This window comes from Suricata suricatta, chromosome 17 (genome assembly GCF_006229205.1).
Source record: "Suricata suricatta isolate VVHF042 chromosome 17, meerkat_22Aug2017_6uvM2_HiC, whole genome shotgun sequence".
Classification (NCBI taxonomy): Eukaryota; Metazoa; Chordata; class Mammalia; order Carnivora; family Herpestidae; genus Suricata; species Suricata suricatta.
Window position 1 is genome coordinate 14,533,292 of NC_043716.1, and position 19,583 is coordinate 14,552,874.

At 46.0% G+C, this 19,583-nt stretch overlaps 1 protein-coding gene across 4 annotated transcripts in view; it reads right to left on the bottom strand.

Moving 5' to 3' along the window:
• The window catches only part of VPS53 (VPS53 subunit of GARP complex), a 131,850-nt gene that overhangs the window by 77,613 nt on the left and 34,654 nt on the right, over window positions 1–19,583 (bottom strand). For 3 of the 4 annotated variants that reach the window (XM_029927568.1, XM_029927566.1, XM_029927567.1), the window contains 3 exons: window positions 16,680–16,766; window positions 12,849–12,964; window positions 10,501–10,620 (listed from right to left, as the gene is read on the bottom strand). In XM_029927568.1, the coding sequence (XP_029783428.1) occupies window positions 10,501–10,620; window positions 12,849–12,964; window positions 16,680–16,766 (323 nt within the window). Of the gene's footprint in view, window positions 1–10,500; window positions 10,621–12,389; window positions 12,408–12,848; window positions 12,965–16,679; window positions 16,767–19,583 lie in introns of those variants that run through there. The other variant, XM_029927569.1, reaches the window with a different exon arrangement.

Sequence of the window (19,583 nt, forward strand, 5' to 3'; positions counted from 1 at the left end):
AGATCGATAAGGGTCAGGACTGTCGAAGTCTTTGGAGATCGTCTGGAAAGTGGGGAGGTGTGGCTGAGTAAGAGAGGTCACAGACTAGTTAGGAGCAGGTTTATGACCAGGCCCCAGTCATTGGGTTTATTCTCACGATGGATTTTCTATATCCGAAAGTTCATCGAGGCCTTCCCCGACCTGGTGTGAGGTAGGATATGTTAATCTTCACTGAGTGTCATCAGGGGGTAGCTCTGCTGTGGGAAAATGCTCGGTAATAATGCCCGATCCAACAGAAATGCATGTTGGATCACTGCTACGACGTCTCTCCTTCCCGTTGGAGTATAGAATGCAGGAGGGCTCCAAATTGCCTCAGAAATGCTGATTTTTTCAACCCTGAAACCAACATCAGGATCCTAAGTTTTAACAAATAAACGAAAAGGGTGTTTTCTAAAGGAAAAAGGAAAACGATCTGAGAGATAAAATGAGCTACTACTTGGGAGTGAAGGCCACTGAAGAAGATGAAGTTCACTCAGAAGACTGACAACAAAAAAGAGTCCAAAAGAGGGGTGAGGTCAGGATTTAACCTGGTGGTTTGCATGTACAGCGGGAGCTCAATAAGTACTTGCTGGCTTCGAGGAGAGGAGAAGCAGCCGGGAGGAGAAAGCAACTGCACCTCAGCACCTCCTGCACTGATGGCGCCTGCCCCGGCCGCAGGAGCAGACACCGCGCACCAGCCATCTCCCGGGAGCTGGATGGCCCTGAGCCCGAGGCAAATATTTCACCTTTGCTAAAAGCACCATAAAATAGTGTTCTTCCTTTTTTGGTCTCCACCCTGTCACTTTGGAACTAACTCTGTAAAGTTTTTAGAAATAGCAAATGGCTCAAAACCACAATTCCTTTGGCTATTCAGCTGTGGCTGAGAATTTTTTTTAATGAGGGGATAGGCAGGACCCCAAACAATCTCTTTGTTCTGTGGCATAGTTATAAGTATGCTTTCTTCCCAATACTTTCCAGGGTTCTTCCACTGTCTTCAAAACTTCTGAAACCATTCCTATAGGTGGGTTTGCAGCCTCCTTACTCGCTCAGTGACAGACAAAGCTATAATTACTAAGCTATCCCCCAGGTCGCAATCAGGGCCCGCTGTCTAGAGTTGCCCAACGGACAATGGGAAAGGTGCGTGGAGTGTGAGCTCTGACAGGAGAGAAGGGAAGCTGCTTCCATACAAGTGTACCTCGAAGTCTCGTGACTGCACATGGCAGGCCCGGCAGACGGCCTCCCCGGTGGCAGGTCACAGGACAGAGCGAGCTTCCAGAGCCTCGGGCCCCCTGGTAGCACACAGACAGCACCGGTTCCCTCCTAAGCCACGGGAACAATTCCTGGAGGGGAAGCTCCACCCCAAGTGAGGGACATTCACGTCACATTCTCAGGGCTCCTGAGCATCTCAGCTCTGTCTCTTCCACTCCTCCCACTCCATCACCTGCGAACCCCACATGCTTGCCAGGGTGCCTGAAAAGACAGCCGGAGCCTATGACAAGGCCTCGTACTACTCCCAGAGGGAGGACGCCCTGGCCATCTTCTCCAATCCATTTTCAAAGTCACGTCTCAAGGTAGCGTAGACCTAGCTGTGCCACCAGTGAGCCACATGTAAACAAGTCATGTCCCCAACATGGGCCACGGCTAGGGAGAGTCATGAAGTGAGACCACAGGGACGCAGGCCTGTACGGGATGCCTCCCACTGTCCTCTCCGGGCCAGATTCTGCCCCGCACCCACCTTTCCAGTGCTGGCGGGCCCAGCAGGCACCTTCACAGGTGGCTGCCAGCTGGATGTGTAATTAATGCTGGGGCTTTATCTCTAAGAATAGGCTCTGGAGCATAAATGTTTCTGAGCATAGCTCCCGAAGTGTCCATTGGTGACCCAGATGAAAGACCAACCACTTCCCTTATTGACATGATGTATCTATTTTTTTTGATGTTTACTTATTTTTGAGACAGAGAGAAACAGAGCATGAACGAGGGAGGGGCAGAGAGAGAGGGAGACACAGAAAAGGAAGCAGGCTCCAGGCTCTGAGATGTCAGCACAGAGCCCAACGTAGGGCTCAAATCCACAAACCATGAGATCATGACCTGAGCTGAAGTTGGACGCTCAACCGACTGAGCCACCCAGGCGCCCCTGAATGATGTATCTATAATCAAAACCATGATTCCATGCATTTTCAGGGTGAGATGTAATATAGTCTTTACACTCAGTTGTCTAAACAGGATCCTAGAAAGAAGTCAACCCCAAGGGAACACATGTTGGGCCTAACTCCTTCCTCTTCTAACGATGAAAAGTAAGTTCCTACTGTAAAGAGACAGACTGACTGAGACTCTGTAAGCAGAAAAGAGTTGAGCTACCACGATTTTCATAAAAATGACTAGGGAACGTATCTACAACAAACAGAGAATAGGGCAAATGAAAACGCCTCCAGGTATCCGAGTAAGCTCGGTCTGTGTGTAGGGACAACTCGGTGTTGATCCCACTTAGGAAACAAAGGAGTCGCTGTGCTGTTCAGAGAGGGGGGTCAACCGAACAAGCTCTAGTCCCCTCCACGCCACTGGATCAAGGGCTGTTCAAAGGTGACCTTTGCACAGAGGATGGCGGCAGAAGGATATAGCACATTATAAAAGTCAGTTAGGCATCTACGTGTAGAGTAACCTGACGCCCCCGTTACCTTGTGAACGGCTGTCCTGGAGAAAACACCCTCGGCACTTTCCGACAGGCGGACCTCCCAAAGTTGGTACTGGACAGATCGGCTCATTAGGTTAGCCAGATGCTCTAGTTCCAAACAGACAAGCTCTGTACAGAATCCCACCCCAGAATCTTAGAGGTATCCGTTGGGACAATTGGAGATCATCAAGTACAGCCCTTGCACTTTTGAAACCGAAGTTCTTTCAGAGAGAACTTGTCAAATTCACAGTTAGTCAGACCTTTTCATTTTCCAATTTCTTCCATTGCTACACCACGTGACACCCCCTCCCCTCCCCCCAACCTGTCAAGTATCTCTCTCATATAAGAAGTTAGCTATAGTCCTCAACAATATTTTTCAATTCAGGGGTTTTACAGGTTTCAGAAGAATATAAGAATCTTCCATTCTTTCTCAGGAAATATGGACTGATTACTAGAAACAGTTGTTTTCATGAATATTCTTAAGCCAGGAGGCTTGAAATGTAAAGATGATATTAAAAAATCATTCCTTCAATGCTATATTAACATTTAAGCATTTTCTAGAAGGGTAGCTAGAAGAAACAGCTATATTCAAATCAAGGTCCATGAACTTTGTATTTGAAACATACAGGCAAAGGCTTCAAAATGCAACCTTTCACATGACTTCTGCAACTTACGGACAGCAAGATATTAAACTGGAGAAACTAAAGCAACTGATAGGGTGTACTCTGCTGCCTTTTCCCCTGCCCCCCTCCCCACAAACAGCTACTTCTATCATTTCCAGATGGTTCTACCAACACTTATGTAAACATAAGGGAGGAGAATTCACCAGAAAAGACGCTAGGAATAAGAAACTTGGACTTTCCTCAAACTTTTAGTATCCCTTGAAAAATATTTGTAGTCAAGCACTGAAAACAAGAGATTTCTCCTCGAGTTGTTTCTGGTGTTACTTAGTAGCACATATTCTGTATCACCTACACAGAAGTTTTGCAAACAGAAGCTGTGAAATGAACTAAAAGAAAAGTAAATCCTCCTTTGTTTGCAACAGTCTACATGATAATGAATGGTAGAAGCCCTGAAATATATTGCTAGAATGTCAGATTTTCTCTTTTTGAAGAGACTGTCTTACAACAGTGATCACAAAGTTCCTTCACATGTATAAAACCACCTCTTTGAAAAAGATTGAAAAGCAGAATCCTAAAAGAGAGCATCCTATCGTATGTCTTCTTTGTCCCTACAAACAATTAGGAATAGAATTCGGTTCTGCCATATTTCTGCCATCAGTAATGCCCATCGAAGGGGCACCTGCGTGGGCATCTGACTCTGAATTTCCGCTCAGGTCACGATCTTACGGTTGTGGGATCAAGCCCTGTGTCGGGCTCCATGCTGAGTGTGGAGGCTGCTTGGAATTCTCACTCATTCTCTCTCTCCCCCTCTCCCCTGTCTGTACTCACTCTCGCTTTCTCTAAAATAATTAAAGCAACAACAACAAACAATGCTTAACCAACACAACCAACTGGTAACCAATCCCTCAACACATCTCCTTGACCCCATGGCCACTGTCTTGGTAAGGTTCTTATCTTTTCTAGTCCAGAACATAGTCTCAATCTCCAGTCCTTTGTACCTATAATCCATCAGACTTTTACAGAATACAAATGAGATCGTGCCCTTCCCTGCTTAAGATCTTTCACTGTCCACAAGATAAAGGAGTCTTAAGCATGGTATATAAAATCTGACCCTACCTACCCACATAGCCTTTCATACTCCATGGTCTCCCAAAGTACCGTGATGTTCTCTCCTCTCTTCTTGTTTTGGTGGTAAGATCCTACCTATTCTTTAAGATCAGATGGAAACTGGACTCTTCTGTCACCCCTGCCCTCAGCCCCCAAAGGCAAAGCTTTTCAATTACTCTTCTGAGGTCCTGCTATTCCTTGTACAGCGTCTACCAGCTGTGTTATATCCATGCCACTAAAATCTTCTACTAGTGTCTCTCTTCTCCACACAGCTATGGTGAACTCACTGAGGGCAGAGTGTATGTATTTCTTACTTAGTGCCTTCAGTAACCCCAGCATGGGGCCTAGGATATAGAAAGTCCATAGTATATATCCTTTAGGTAACTGAAGGAAAGAATAAGTGGATTAGAAAAACGATTAACTCTGGATTATCACGAGGATAAGGGGAGGGGATAGTACCTTCCCTTCTCCTCCTCCATCCCTGGAGAGCAAGTCTGCCTTCTCCATCCACGCTTCCTCCTTCCTGGCAGCTCATATGGACCCATTTGTCTGCTCCCTTGCCTACTTCATGCCCACAGTGTGATATGGCGATCGGCCAGTTCTAAGTGTGAGGAGTTAGGAAGGATGGGGAAAGGGTGGTGATTTCCCTAGTATGCTGCCAAGCTCGGTTCTTATTGCCCTAACGGTTCTCTGGCATTGCCACTATATGACACACACTGAGTCCATGCTGCAATCGCCCCTTCCGCCCCAAATCCTTAGACAGAATACAGAGATTTTAATAAAAATCCAGACCCAGCAAGAAAAGAAGTGGCACGTTAGATCAGAGGACTACCTGGGAGCACAGGATGGAAGAAGGAAACCATTGCTGACAACTGCTTTTCAAAAATGGAAGACATGAGGGTAGCAGAGACCAAGGGCAGGAAGTGAACGCCAGTGGGATGGAGGAGTAACCAAGCCAGCGTCCAGGGCTGTGTCCCTGCCTTGTGCGGCCAGGTCAGGAGTGGATATGCGTCTGAGAACCCCAGCAGTGGCCATAGAGCTGACAATCCCCAGGCACGGCAGGGAACCCCCAGCCCAGAAGACCTGCCATTGGCCTATCTGCTGGGCAGCGCCAGCCCCACCTCACCACAGAAGAGCCACCTGTGGTACTTAGCTGAGCGGCACAGCCCCCATCTCTGTCACTGGCGGGTGGCAATAAAAGAGCATCCCTGATCAGAAAGACAGAGAAGCTGAGAGCCAAAAGTGAGCTTTCAGCTAGAAATCACCCAACACTGGAGGAATGCTAATACCAAGAAAGAGTCCCCACGCTCAGCAAACCGAAGATCTTCTACCAGAGGACAAAGAAACAGAACAGGCAACTCAGAGCTTTAAAAGACATGGACCCTACATCCCGAGAGATTTAAGAGGATATTATGCCCGTGAGAAAAGAATCAAGTAGAGATCCTACAGATTAAAGTGGGGTTGTTGAAACAGAAACTCAACAGCTGGGCCAAACGGCAGAATGGGCATGACTGAGGAATACATTAAAACGGTAAGGCTGGGGCGCCTGGGTGGCTCAGCTGGTTGAGCGGCTGACTTCAGGTCATGAATTCCCAGTTCCTGGGTTCGAGCTCCGTGTCAGACTCTGTGCTGACAGTTCAGATCTTGGAGCCTGCTTTGGATTCTGTGTCTCCGTCTCTTTCTGACCCTCCCCCGCTCATACTCTGTCTCTCTCTCCCTCTCTCAAAAATAAACAAACATTAAAAAAAATTTAAAATATTGGTAAGGCTGAGTTGATGAATTCAGCCTTTTTAGAAGAGGGAAAAAGAGATGCAAAGTAGGAAAGAAAAATTAAGAAATATGACAGTAGATCTAGAAGTTCCAATTTTAGGAATTCTTTCCACAGAGAGAATAGAGAACGGTGCATACAGAAACTACTCAACGAAATAACGAATGATGTCTCCCAACTTAAGAAACTCATGAGTCTTTATTTATTTAAAATTTTTAAATTTTTATTTATTTTTAACTTTTATTTAAATCCAAGTTAGTTAATATAGACGGTAATAGTGATATCAAGAGTAGAACTAGTGATTCATCACTGACATAGAACGCCCAGTGCTCATCCCAGCAAGTGCCCTCCTTAATGCCCACCCCCATTAGCCCGTCCTCCCACCCACCTCCCCTGCAGCAACCCTGTTTGTTCTCTGCATTTAAGAGCCTCTTATGGTTTGCCTCCCTCTCTGTTTTTATCTTATTTTTCCTTGCCTTCCCCTATGTTCATCTGATTTATTTCTTAAATTCCGCATATGAATGCAGTCATATGATGTCTTTCTCTGACTGACTTATTTCACTTAAAATAATACACTTTAGTTCTATCCACGTTGTTGCAAATGGCAAGATTTCATTCCTTCTGATCACTGAGTAATACTCCATTGTATAGACAAACCATTTTATCCATTTGTCAGTCGATGGACATTTAGCCTTCTTCCCGTAATGTGGCTATTGTTGATAGTGCTGCTACAAACAGTGGGGTGCATGTGCCCCTTCGAATCAGCATTTCTGTATCTTTTGGATAAATACCTAGTAGTGAAATTACTGGGTCATAGGGTAGTTCTAGTTTTGAAACTCGAGTCTTTATACTCAAGATACAGTAAGTACAGAGCAACATGAAAGACAAGGGACCTATATCCTAGTAAATTTCCTGACCCCCTTTCCCAACTTCAAATGCTTTCAGAACAAAATAAAAATCAAACAAAAACAGATTATCTTATAATGGAGTAAGAGTCAGATGCACCAGACTTTTGATAGAAATAAGAAATGGCACAGAGTCCATTTGCCTAGTCTGTCATGCAACAGCCAATGGGTAGAAGCAACCTGTGTGTCCATCAACAGATGAATGGATAAACAAAATGCATAGTATATATTTCCAATGAAATACTCAGCCTTAGAAAGGAATGAAATTCTGATACATTCTACAACATGGATGAACCATGAAACACTATACGAAGTAAAATAAGCCAGGTGCAAAAGAACAAATATTATATGAGGTACCTAGACCAGGTAAATCACAGACACAGAAAATAGAACAGAAGTTACCAGAGGTGAGAGAGAGGAAGTAACGGAAGTTATTATTTAATGGGTAAGAGTTTCTGTTTGAGGTAATGAAAAAGTTTTAGAAATAGAAGTGGTGATGGTTATATAATATTCTGAATATATGTAATGCCATTGAGTTGTATACTTAAAAATGATTAAAATGGTAACTTTTATGTTATGTATATATTAATGCAATTAAAAAAAAAAGTAGGAAACCCGAATAGACCAATTATCATCGAAGAAACCGCAGTGAGAGTCAGGGGTCTGCCCTGAAAATAGTAACACATCCAGATGGTTTTACAGGCAAGATCTACCAGATCTGATGAAGATTAACATCCAGAATATACAGGGAACTCTTACAAAACAATAAGAAAGAAAGAAATGACTCAAAATACAAAGAGAAGAAGGGTAAACAGACATTCCAAAGGAAATGCAAATGGTCAATAATTAACTGAAAACCACTCTCAGTAGTTACCAGAGAAATGGAAATGAAAGGACCTGGATGTTATTTTTCATCCATCGGTAAAAGAAAAAGGAAAACTGATCATATAAAGCATGTTGAGGGTGTGGGAAGACGGGGACCACACCATGCAGATGGTGCTGTAAACAGTCTCTTTGGAGGGTAAGTGGGAAGCCGCCATTAAAATTTTAAACTTACATTACCCATGACCTAACATCTATCCTAGGGAAATATTTACAGATGTGCAAAAAGGGGTTGATTTTAAAAATTAGAAGCAAACATGATCTCACGGTTCGTGGGTTCGAGCCCTGCGTTGGGCTCTGTGCTGACAGCTCAGAACCTAGAGCCTGCTTCAGATTCTGTGTGTCTCTCTCTCTCTGACCCTCCCCTGCTCAAGCTGTCTCTCTCTGTCTCTCAAAAATAAATAAAAAACATTTAAAAAATTGTTTTTAATTAGAAGCAAACAATCTAGTGATACAAAAATGGTTAAATAATCTGTGGTATATTATACTATGGAATTCCAGGTATCAATGTAGAAAAATCTTCTAAAATACGCTGAGAGGTTAAAACCAAAAGGTAAGCTTCAGAATGAAGGATATGGTATGAAACTGTTTATTTAAAATAAAACAAGGGGCGCCTGGGTGGCTCAGTCAGTTAAGCATCCGACTTCAACTCAGGTCACAAGCTCATGGTTCATGAGTTCCACCCTCACATCGGGCTCTGTGCTGATGGTGCGGAGTCTGCTTGGGATTCTCTCTCTCTCTCTCTCTCTCTCTCTCTGTCTCTCTCTCAAAATAAATAAGTTAATTTAATACATAAATAAATAAAACAAAAGTGGGCCACCTGAGTGCCTCGGTCAGTTAAGCATCCAGCTCTTGATTTCAGCTCAGGTCATGATCTCACGGTTGGTGGGATTGAGCTCGATGCTGGGTTCTGTGCTGACAGCATGGAACCTGCTTGGGATTCTCTCTCTCCCCCTCTCTCTGCCTCTTCCTCACCCACGTGCTCTCTCTCTCTCAAATATATAAATTTAAAAAATAATAATAAAAGAATAAAAGAAAAGAAAATCACAAACTGAAACTACAAATTTAGGTAAACACACGATAACTATCTAGAGGGAGACACACTAAGCTGGTAACAGTCACTGCCTGTATAGGCAGCACTAGCAACTAGAGGTGTAGCTAAATGGCAGTTTGGTTTGACCTGTATATTTGACTTAAAAAATTTTTTTAATGTATATTTATCTTTGAGAGAGAGAACAGCGGGGGGGGGGGGCGAGGGCAAAGGGAGGGAAGAGACACACACACACACACACACACACACAGAATTCGAAGCAGGCTTCAGGCTCTGTGTTGTCAGCACAGAGCCTGATGCAGGGCTCGAGGTCCCAAACTGTGAGATCTGACCAAAGTCAGACACGTAACCGACTGAGCCACCCAGGCATGCCTGACTTTTTTTAAAATAAAGAAAACATATACCTGTATTACTTCATAATTACTGACATGATTATAAATACAGAAACTTCAGGAGAAAGAGGCCTACAGCAAGCAGGCCTTATCAAGAAGGCAGAAATGAAGATGACACCCCCTTATCTCTACTTCGTTGCAAGAAAGGTTAGGATTCACTGATCGTGATCATCTCTACCTTCTCAGTACTCTACTTCCTGCGATTTCTAATAGAAAAGACACCGAATTCACCCCCCTCCCACTCTCGTTTAGAATCTTCATCTTCCTTCTAAGCATCAGCCTTCCTTTCTACTGGCTCTGAATCTGGGATTGGAATTCAAAGAGGTAAGAACAAAGAGGTTAAGTCATCATTTTGTCACATCTGAAGTTCTAGTGGCAAACAAGATTCTCCAACGACCACCACAGCAGTACTGCCCATCCCACGTGCTCTTTCTGTCAGTGGGACCCTGACATTCCTCCCAGAGGGGGAAGCAGTGTGGGAGAGACTATGCTCCTTCCTCCCTAATCCTGGCAGCCTATGTGACTTCCCAGGTCCAGTTCTCCGGGGACCCAGCCATGAGGAAGACCGAGCAGCCCATGGAGGGCACCTCAGCTGAGCTCCCAGCGCACAGTGAACACCCACTTGCCTGCCATGAGAGTGAGCCATGGATCCTTCTGGCCCCTCCTGAGCCACCCCAGCTGACGCCGCATGAAGCAGAGGCGAGCTGCTCACGCTGAGGGAGGCCAATTACAGTGTTGTCAGCCACTAAGGCCGTGGTGATTTGTTATAAGGAAACAGACAACTGGAAGAGTTTCCTTCACAAATGTGGACAACCAAGAGCTGTGCACATGTACGACGTGCCAGCTGCCCTCCGGGGAGGCCAGGCCAGCAGCTACCTAGTACAGACTACTTCAGAGGATGCGGCAAGGAGTTGGTGAGGGGTGAGGTAGACAGGACATCTGTGCCACAGAGACAGATCAGATGACACCGGAGGTTTCCTTCTCCCAAGATTCTGCAGCGAACATAACGAGCTAAGTGCTCAAGCGCAACCTAGTACAGTCTTTTCTGAAAGCAGATGATTGTTTTCTCCAACGACATTTTACCTCTCGGAAAGCTGCCGGATCTGCGGAATTCCCATGTACTTGTGGAAGTGCTCCAGAACATTCATCACACCTTGAAGAAGGTTAGCGACTTCTCCATACTGCCGTCGCCTGGTCATGGCTCTGCAAGGAAACAAGAAGTTGAGAACTCTAGAAAAACACTAAGGATACTAGATACAGACACAGAACAGTCTAGTCTGAGCTCCAAAATAGACATCAACTCGATCTGGTACTACTGAGCACTGAATATATATGGTCCTGTGCACTGCTTCTGGAAAAAAAGTAAGACCTAGTTAAAGTCCTCAAGGTGACACTGTTTAGTAAGAAAGAGAGAGAGCCAACTCTCTAACTAATACCAAGTAGGATACTTGGTATCCAACTAATATCCAGTAGGATAAACTAACATCTAACTAATATCAAGTAGGATAAACTGAGTTCTAAACAGAAGTACAAGTTATGCGCTGTGGGAGGTACAAGAGAATGTGGGAATGATGGCGCCTCACTGGGTGGGGGAGGGGGACTCTGGGACGACTATGGATTTAGGTTGGGCATTATGGGATTAGTAGGCTTTTAACAGAGATAAGGGATAATAAGAATGTTACTATCTGAGGATTATAGCATAGGGGCAAACCAAACACATCTTCCCAGCCTAGGACAAAGGGCAGTTTATATGTATTTAGCTCAGATCTGTCGGTTTTAAGCCAATGTTAAGCAACTCTGTCTCAGATAGGTCTACTTTCATTACTGCTAATGTTAATGAAGCTTAAATAAAAGGAGGCTAATAAAATCAACAGTTACATAAGGAAGGACAAACTGTTAGTTCTAAATTTTTCATTAGGGTGGAGCTTTTAAATTAAATGAGTAATTTATGACTTCCCTTAGGCATTTAAAAAAAAAAAAAAGACGCTTTTAAAAAGACAGTACCAAGCTCAGGCCAATGTGTTATGTTGCTACCATTGTCTGGTCTGGGTCTGATGGTCTGGTGGGAAACACAGCATCTGGGGCAACGGACAAGGGACTGCTCCTCTAGTGTCCCACTGGTCGGCTCTTCTCTCTGATCACTGCTTGGGGAGGATGGGCCAGGATTGGCTGGAGCTCACACAATGCCTAGAGAGACCAGGAAGGAGTCTGACCCTCTCCTCCCCCTAGCTTTGGATGCTGCATCTAAATTTCTGTGAAGATGCTCATGGTCTATATGTGAGACTTCACGGACACTGGGGCAGGGGGAATTCTCAGCCTGAGACAGACCACAGAAGTGAACTGGCCTGTCAGAACCTACTAGTAAAACAGGCCTTCGGATTGCTTCATGCGGTAAATAGCCAACTCTTTCTTTGAATAGGATATCTAGCATCCTCACACATCATTCCCTAGAGCTCCTCTAAAAACCTCACAGGATGCTACAGTATTTGAAAAAGACTTTGAAAAAAGTAGGCTGGGGGGCGTCTAGGTGGCTCAGTCGGTTGGGCGTCTGAATCTTGATTTCAGCTCAGGTCATTATCTCACAGTTCGTGAGTTCAAGCCCAGCGTCGGGCTCTGTGTGGACAGTGTAGGGCTTGCTTCGGATTCTCTCTCTCCCTCTGTTCCTCCCCAACTTGAGTGTGTGCTCTCTCCCTCTCAAAAATTAATTAAAAAAAAATAAATAACAAATAAAATAAAAAACGGGTTGGAGAAAAAAAGATGGGATGAATGATAAATCAAAGCTCTATACTAAACGCCCAATGGCAGTGTGACTCAGCCCAACACAAGTAGGAAACCTTGCCATGGCAGAGGCCGTTGGAGCCATCACAGTCCTGAACAACCTTGCTGGCCTGAATGGTAGAGATCTGCCACACTTAAATGACTCGTATTCTTGGAGTCATGCTCCACGCGCTGTCTGGGTCCCTTTCACACACCTTTGCACCTCACTTCAAAGTGCCAGGTTGGGGCGCCTGAGTGGCTCAGTTGGTTAAGCCTCTGACTTCGGCTCAGGTCAGATCTCAGGTTCATGGGTTCGAGCCTCGTGTCAGGCTCTGTGCTGACAGCTAGCTCAGGGCCTAGATCCTGCTTCCGGTTCTGTGTCTCCTTCTCTCTCTGCCCCTCCCCCTCTCATGCTCTGTCTCTCTCTGTATCAAAAATAAATTAAAAAACAAACAAACAAACAAACAACAAAAAAAGTGCCAGGTGTTTGCTACGTTTTGGACACCAGGAGGTACAAAGCCAAAATGGTGATTAACATTTGAGACCAATCCGAAGAAAGTGGGGCAGGAGAAGTACTTGGCTGAGAAGTTAAAAAAAAAAACCTATGCTGCCATTTGCTTTATGTGGCACGTTCACTGGTGGTGGGCCCCACAGGGAGGGTTGACACTGCTCACTCGAGGGAGTCCACGCCGCCTGCCAACATGTGCAGGTGGTTCAGCGTTGTGATCGAGGTGGTCAGGTGGCGTTTGGCATGATCTAGCTGCTTAATATCGCGGGTGATTTCCTTAACCTAAATATGGAAAAACCACAGGAGAAAAAGGAAGGTTAAGAAAGATGTAAATTCATTTGCAAAAAGCCCTGCAAGAAAATACGGTAAATGAAGCCAGGGAAAAAAACCTCAGGTTAGCCCTTGGAGAAAACACAGATGTTCTCATACTGTATAGTCAACACAACCTCCAATCCGCCCATCCGAATTTCATCTGGGCATTTTTCTCAGAAGACTTTGCCCAGGGGTAGAAAATCCTCAATTGTGAGAATGAAATGAACTTTCTTTTTCACCTCAAGTGGAGTGATCCAAATAGCAAATTAGTATGGAGAATGTGGTCCAGGAGCTGGGTTCAGCACATCTCCTCTTGAACAAGGTTTTTTTTTTTTTTTTAAAGAAAAGTATGCCTTCTGACACGGGGGCTGTCAGGTTCAATACAAAATGGACAGTATTAGTGGACCCTTCTATTGAGAGGGTCTTTATTCATGGAAGTAGACTTTACTGCCTGATCCCCAACAAAGGCTTGCTCTCAAATCTCAAGAAGATTAAAATGTAACCCTCATAACATACGCTTAATATGTACGATCATAGAGGAGACGTAAAGTCTTTGGGAACCGAGAACAAAATTGGGGGAGTAAAACTTGGACAGTGTTGACCGAGCAGATCCAAGAGAAAGAAAGTCTGTACGTGGGAATACAAGTGTATTTTAGTCACCAGAAAAGCACACTTAGCAGTGAGGTGGGAATAATTCTCCAACTTCACTAACACTTAGGTAGAATGTTCCACTAAACCGCCTTAGTTCATGCTGACCAAGAAGCTTTCTGATGAGCAATTTGGTTTTCCAAGTTCTTTGATACCTGGAAGGAAGGGAGTGCCCTGGACACCAGGCACAAGCCTTCTAGTCACTGGAAAGATCTATCTCCCATTAAAAGTGAAAAACTCTGGAGATGCCTGGGTGGCTCAGTCAGTAGAGTATGCAAATTTTGATCTTGGGTTGTGAGTTCAAGCCTCACGCTGGGTGTAGAGATTACTTAAAAAAAATAAAAAATCTTTAAAAAATAGTGTATCTCTCACAAATGAATGTACATAGTACTACTGAACCGTATAGTTATAAATGGTTAGGATGAGGGGCGCCTGAGTGGCTCCACTGGTTGAGCGTCTGACTCTTGAGCTCGGCACAGGTCATGATCTCATGGTTCCTGAGATCGAGCCCTGGGTTAGGCTCTGCATGGAGCCTGCTTGGAATTCTTTCTCTCCCTCTCTCTGTCCCTCCCCAGCTCATGTGCATACACTCTTGCTCTCTCTCTGTGTCTCAAAATAAATAAACTTTAAAAAAAGTTAAAAACTCGGCAGTGAGTTATCTTCACGTGATCTGGTTTTTCAGAGTTTGATTCCCCCGGGTAAACTCATAAAGTGAAGATCATAACCCTCCCACCTTAGTTCCACACCCACAAACCTGCCGAGCTGACTTGGATCTTAGCAGGAAAAGTCCTTTCACGGGGACTTCCTCATCACGCCTCTCTCTCTGCCTCTCTCAGGCCATCAGTATCTCTATTTCTAGCGTCCAGGGGGAAACAACACGTTAAGAACCTGTTACCACTTCTGCATGGAATAACTAAGTTTAGGGAAAAAGATCAGGAGCGGTACAGTGAACTAGACACAGGAGTTTGGTCCCAGAATCTGACAACCCACTTTCAACACTGAAATCATTACCTTCTTTCTTACAAAAAAATCCCGGCACCTCTTTTGAGGTTCCTTACCTCCGCAGCTACCATCAGGGGTCTTTAACTATTATATTAGAAGTCACAGTCATCTATGACTCTTGTCATCCCTGCGTCATTAGTCAGTCATTAAATCCAGAGAACTCGTCCAGTGCCTCGTCACAAACACTGCCCCTTTCTACTCCTTCAGACGCCCCTTGCTCTGCACCGAGCTAACGGGTCTCCACGCCCAGCACCTCCCATCCCTCCCCATCGCATAGCCTATGCTTCTCTAGACACCACCCTTAACGGCAGCTCAAGCAAGGGATGCTGGGTCAAAGTCCCAGAGAGCGCCGCCTAAACAGAACACCCGTAGTGAATGTACCTTAGCTGTTACCCAGTGGCAGCCCAACCAGGATAAAATACGAGTGGCAGGTTTTGGAGTTAGGCAGCTCCAGGGTTGAATCTCAGCCCATCGAATGTCCTAGAGAAGCTACTTAGCCTCGCTGAGTCTCAGTCTCATCAATAAGATGGGTAATCATACAAAGAATAGTGGTAATAAAACCTAGTTCATAAAGCTGCCGTGAGGGCTGAATTAGATCACTTGTACAAAGGGACATCTGTGGCATGGTATTCGGCACACTGATGGCGTTCAGCAAACACCCGTTCTCTCTTCAGTCCTACCTCTTCTTCCCTTTAGCAAAGCGCCATCCAGGAAAGCAAACTGCTTTAAATTAAAACATCTACTAATGTTCATGCTTAAACGGCCCACAGATAGTGCTGGGGGAAGCGCACCCTGGGGGAAAGAACCACAAATCCAAATCCCCCCCTGACGACATACAGCTCCCCGCAAAGACTATTTAATTTTCTGACAAAGCAACAGTATTTTTTTTTCCCCTCTGAAGAGATCTCTTCCTTCGACTCCTAGTTTGGTGGTTAAGGTGGGTAACACTGCCTGCCTGGGAGGAGGAAGAGGAAGAGCTAACGGTAAGGACGGCAACAACTGATGCTCACTCCGGGCCTGTGTGACACGTCATTTCAGTTGGTCCCCACAGTTCTGTGACGTCCCCAAGACTGCTATCTCTTTTACAGTGAGGAAACTGTGGCCAGAGGGGCTAAATAACATGGTTAGTAAGTAGAGGGGCTGGATCTGAACCCAGGCAGTCTGGCTTCAGAGGTCTTCACTGCTCTATCAAACTGCCCGCCCCCTCGCCCTCCGTGTCCTTCCCTATCTTGCCAAATGGCCACTGGAGAGCCGAAGGAGGCACAGAGATGTGACCTCAGGTCTGTTCCTGGAGTAAACTGCAATAGGACGTAGGGAGGGAAGACTGTAAGGACTTAGGAGCTTTTATAACCAAAAGAAGTAGGGGGCAGTGACACTGGGGATGGCTTCTATCACAAGCCTTGTTCCACGCTCCGTGCTCTCCATACGTTTAAGTCTTCAACAAGCCTTTGAGACAGGTGTTACAGCTCTTAGCTTACGGTTGAGGACACTGGAGTTCAGAGACAACCGAGAGACATTACATTACGTGGCCAGAACGCGAGTACGGGAGCTGACCCACTACAGCGCCTCCGTGGAGGCGGAGCGGCTGAGGCTGGGGCCTCCTGAGCACCTCGAGGAGGACACAGATTTGTCAAGGGAGAACTTCAGCAAACCCAGCAGCACGTCTTGTGGCAGGATCGGGCCCGCCTCCCAACGCCAGTCCCAGTTCTCATGCCATGTCGTGGATCTCAACTGAGAAATATGTGATATAAACAAATGCTCCAGAAAGGAATTCAAAATGGCTAGAACATTATTTCAAGGCGAGAAGGAGAAAACCTTTCCTACTTAAAAAAGGGCTGTGAGTGCAGGGCAGCGGGGACGGTGAGGCACTGCACGTCTAGCAGCTCCTCTTGAACTGATGTGGAACGCACGGACAGCGCCTGCTTTCGAGACGTGGGTGCTGCAGCTGGCAGCAAGTGGGAGGAAAAGCCCAGTCATGAGAAGACCCTACCTTCTTCTTCCACTACAAGAAAGTCAGGAAGAAACCTAAACTCACCATTTGCTCTGATTTTTCTGCTTTGTCTTTGATGTCTTTGATTTTGCCGAAGAGCTGCTGGATGGCTTTCTGGGCCTCTTCAAGTGCCTAGAAGAAGAGAAAGAAATGACACACAAGAAGCAACACAAGACGGCACCCAGTCACTGCGCTATCATCGAGTTCAGCTTCAGAAGAAACCTACCAGAACGCGCTCTTGACTCACTGTTCTTACGCAGACAGTTTTACCGGACCCAAGTAGGAGACGGACTCTAGCATTTGGATCCAGGCAAATACACAATGTTCTTCCCAACCTGAATCAGAGTTTTAATTTAAAAACTATCTCCCTTCATCTCAGTGATGACTCCATGTTACTGATGACAACACATGAACAAGACAGGCAGATCTGTGTGTATTGACACGTGTGTGCATGCACGTGTGCATAATAACCTTCACAGCTTGTTGAGAGACAGAGGTGGCTCGAAGTTGGGAGGAACTCTGAATTTTGGAAGTTCCAGGAGATTGCGCCTTCAACAAAATCAATTGTGCGTGGGGACTCCAGAACTGTGGTAAACTTTTAAGTTATTTATTTATTTATTTTGAGAGAGAGAGAGAGAGTGAGAGAGAACGAGAGTGAGAGCCCAAGTAGGGCAGGAGCAGAGAGAGGAGGAGAGAGAATTCCAAGCAGGTTCTGCAACTTGACAGAGCACAGAGTCTGACATGGGACTCAAACCCACAAACTGTGAGATCATGACCTGAGCCAAAATCAAGAGCCAGATGCTTATCCAACTGAGCCACCCAGGTGCCCCATGAGCCCAACGTTTCTACTGAAGAACCTACAAGGATGGATGCCACACACTCCATGTATGTTATGCCAGAGTCGCTCCGCGAGGAGGGGGAAGCAACATTCTGGAGTTGTCAGGCGCTAAAAGCACATGTACTTAGAGAAGATGCAGGGGCCAGGAGAAGAGCTCATACTACATTACATCAAACACACTACTTATTTTGGATTTAAGAGTGGCCTGTCCCAACGGGGCCCCACAGGCCTTTATGAATGTAAAGACCAATGTCACCCTAGAGCTGTGTCTCCCCTTAGCCTGCACAGGGAAAGAGCAGGCTTCCCGAGCAGGCCCTCCAGAGGCAGGAAGAAAGCAGAGCGAAGAGGAAGGGAGAATGACAAAAGCCCTGACGGAGTTACCCAGACCTGTGCATTCAGCTGTACCCAATGAGAAAGCTGCCTGGAGACCATGAATGAATATGTTTTCTTCTGTACTTAGAAAACATCCCCCAAAAGAAACGAGCTGGCTTCCTCTTAGGGAGATTCCTTCCTTGGTGGATGTAGGGATTCTATCTCCCTGTCCCCTCTAGGTTTCCCAGGCTGTCTCCTTCTTTGGTACTGGGAATCCTTTCTCCTCCCGGAGCTCCTGGCCCTTGTGTGTAGCACTATCCCAAACAGGAGTTTCACATGTGGGGACAAGCATGCAGAGCCACTGCATGTGACTCTGTTACAGCTCCTAAAATGCATGGCCACAGGGTCCTCTGAGAAGCTGTGTCTTTAGCCCACTGTTGCCAAGTCCGAGGGGACACTGTTCAGGCAGCCGCTCGTGCCTCGTGGGGCGGGCCGGGTCAGAGTGTTTGCTCTGCGGGATCGTTTCACTCGTATCTACAGAGGCTTGTGGGCAAAGAGGCCACCTGGACACAGGCTTTGAAACGTCAGAAAGTCTTGGCTTAAAACAACAGTTGGCACTGCTGTCCGGGCACAAAATCTCTCACGTGGGAAACGTTACCTAAAATGCAGGCCACAATCAAAAGAGGGGATGGAATGGAAGTGGGTCCCACTGAGCAGCTCCTCTCAGTCCCGCGCTGCCTTAAAGGATGCCTCACTCAGCAGTGTTTCCACTCGGTTTCCTGCCAGCCTGGGGCCCAGCACCCCGAGACAGCTGTGGTGGCGTGAGAAAACCCTAACCTTGAATGCTCCGGCCAGCGGGCAGCAGTTTGAGGCCCGCCTCCGCTGTCACCCTGTGAACAACCTCTCTGGGTGACTGCTTCCTCGTGTGCGGAGCGGCGATGACGGCACCTACTTCCACGGTTGTTGGGGAGATTCAATGACATAACAGGTGTAAAACACTGCACAGGTATTAGGCTTATTTCCAGGGCTTAGGACCACCTAGGCAAATGCTCGCACGCGTATATGCACAGATAGAGATATATGCGTCTGTGCCCCTCCGACCGCACCTCTCCCTCTCAGCACGACCACTAGGCCTGCCCGCGATCTGACGCTTCCAGGCCTAAGCCACCCCTGAGGGAATCCACGTCCGCTCATTCCACCTCTCCAACCTCCAAAGAATTTTCCTCCTCATTTTAAATATTCATCTCCTCAAAACCAGGATACAAGCACGATTCTTTTGAGCACCGCTTACGACCACACTGCCCGACTTCAGATTTCGTAAAATTAGGCCAAACCAAAATCCAGCTCTAACAAAATTAAAATGATATAAAGGAATAAAATACCAAATGTCTGTTCACAACCAAAGGAATGACATTTCAAAATAAAATGTTCAATATGGCGACTGACAGTGTGCAAATCTTTGTTGTCTCCCACGGCCTACTTCAAATGCCACTTCTTCCCCATCCTCCTCCCTCCCCACTTCCCTTCCCTCCCAACACCCTCTCCACACGTGGACACACGTGTGGAACGCTGTACAATCAATTCATCCATCAGCTGGGTGCTTGTGATCCTTTCTGTACACTTAACCTTCCTAACAATTATTTCGTGAGTGTGTCTTCTGGTGGGACCAGGACATCCAGGAAGGCATGGACCAAATCTCACTCACTGTGACTTACTGACCTCCAGGGCAGTGCTCAGGATAATACAGTAGGTGCCCAATACATGATTATTACATTGAATTTTAAAATCAATCATGGGAT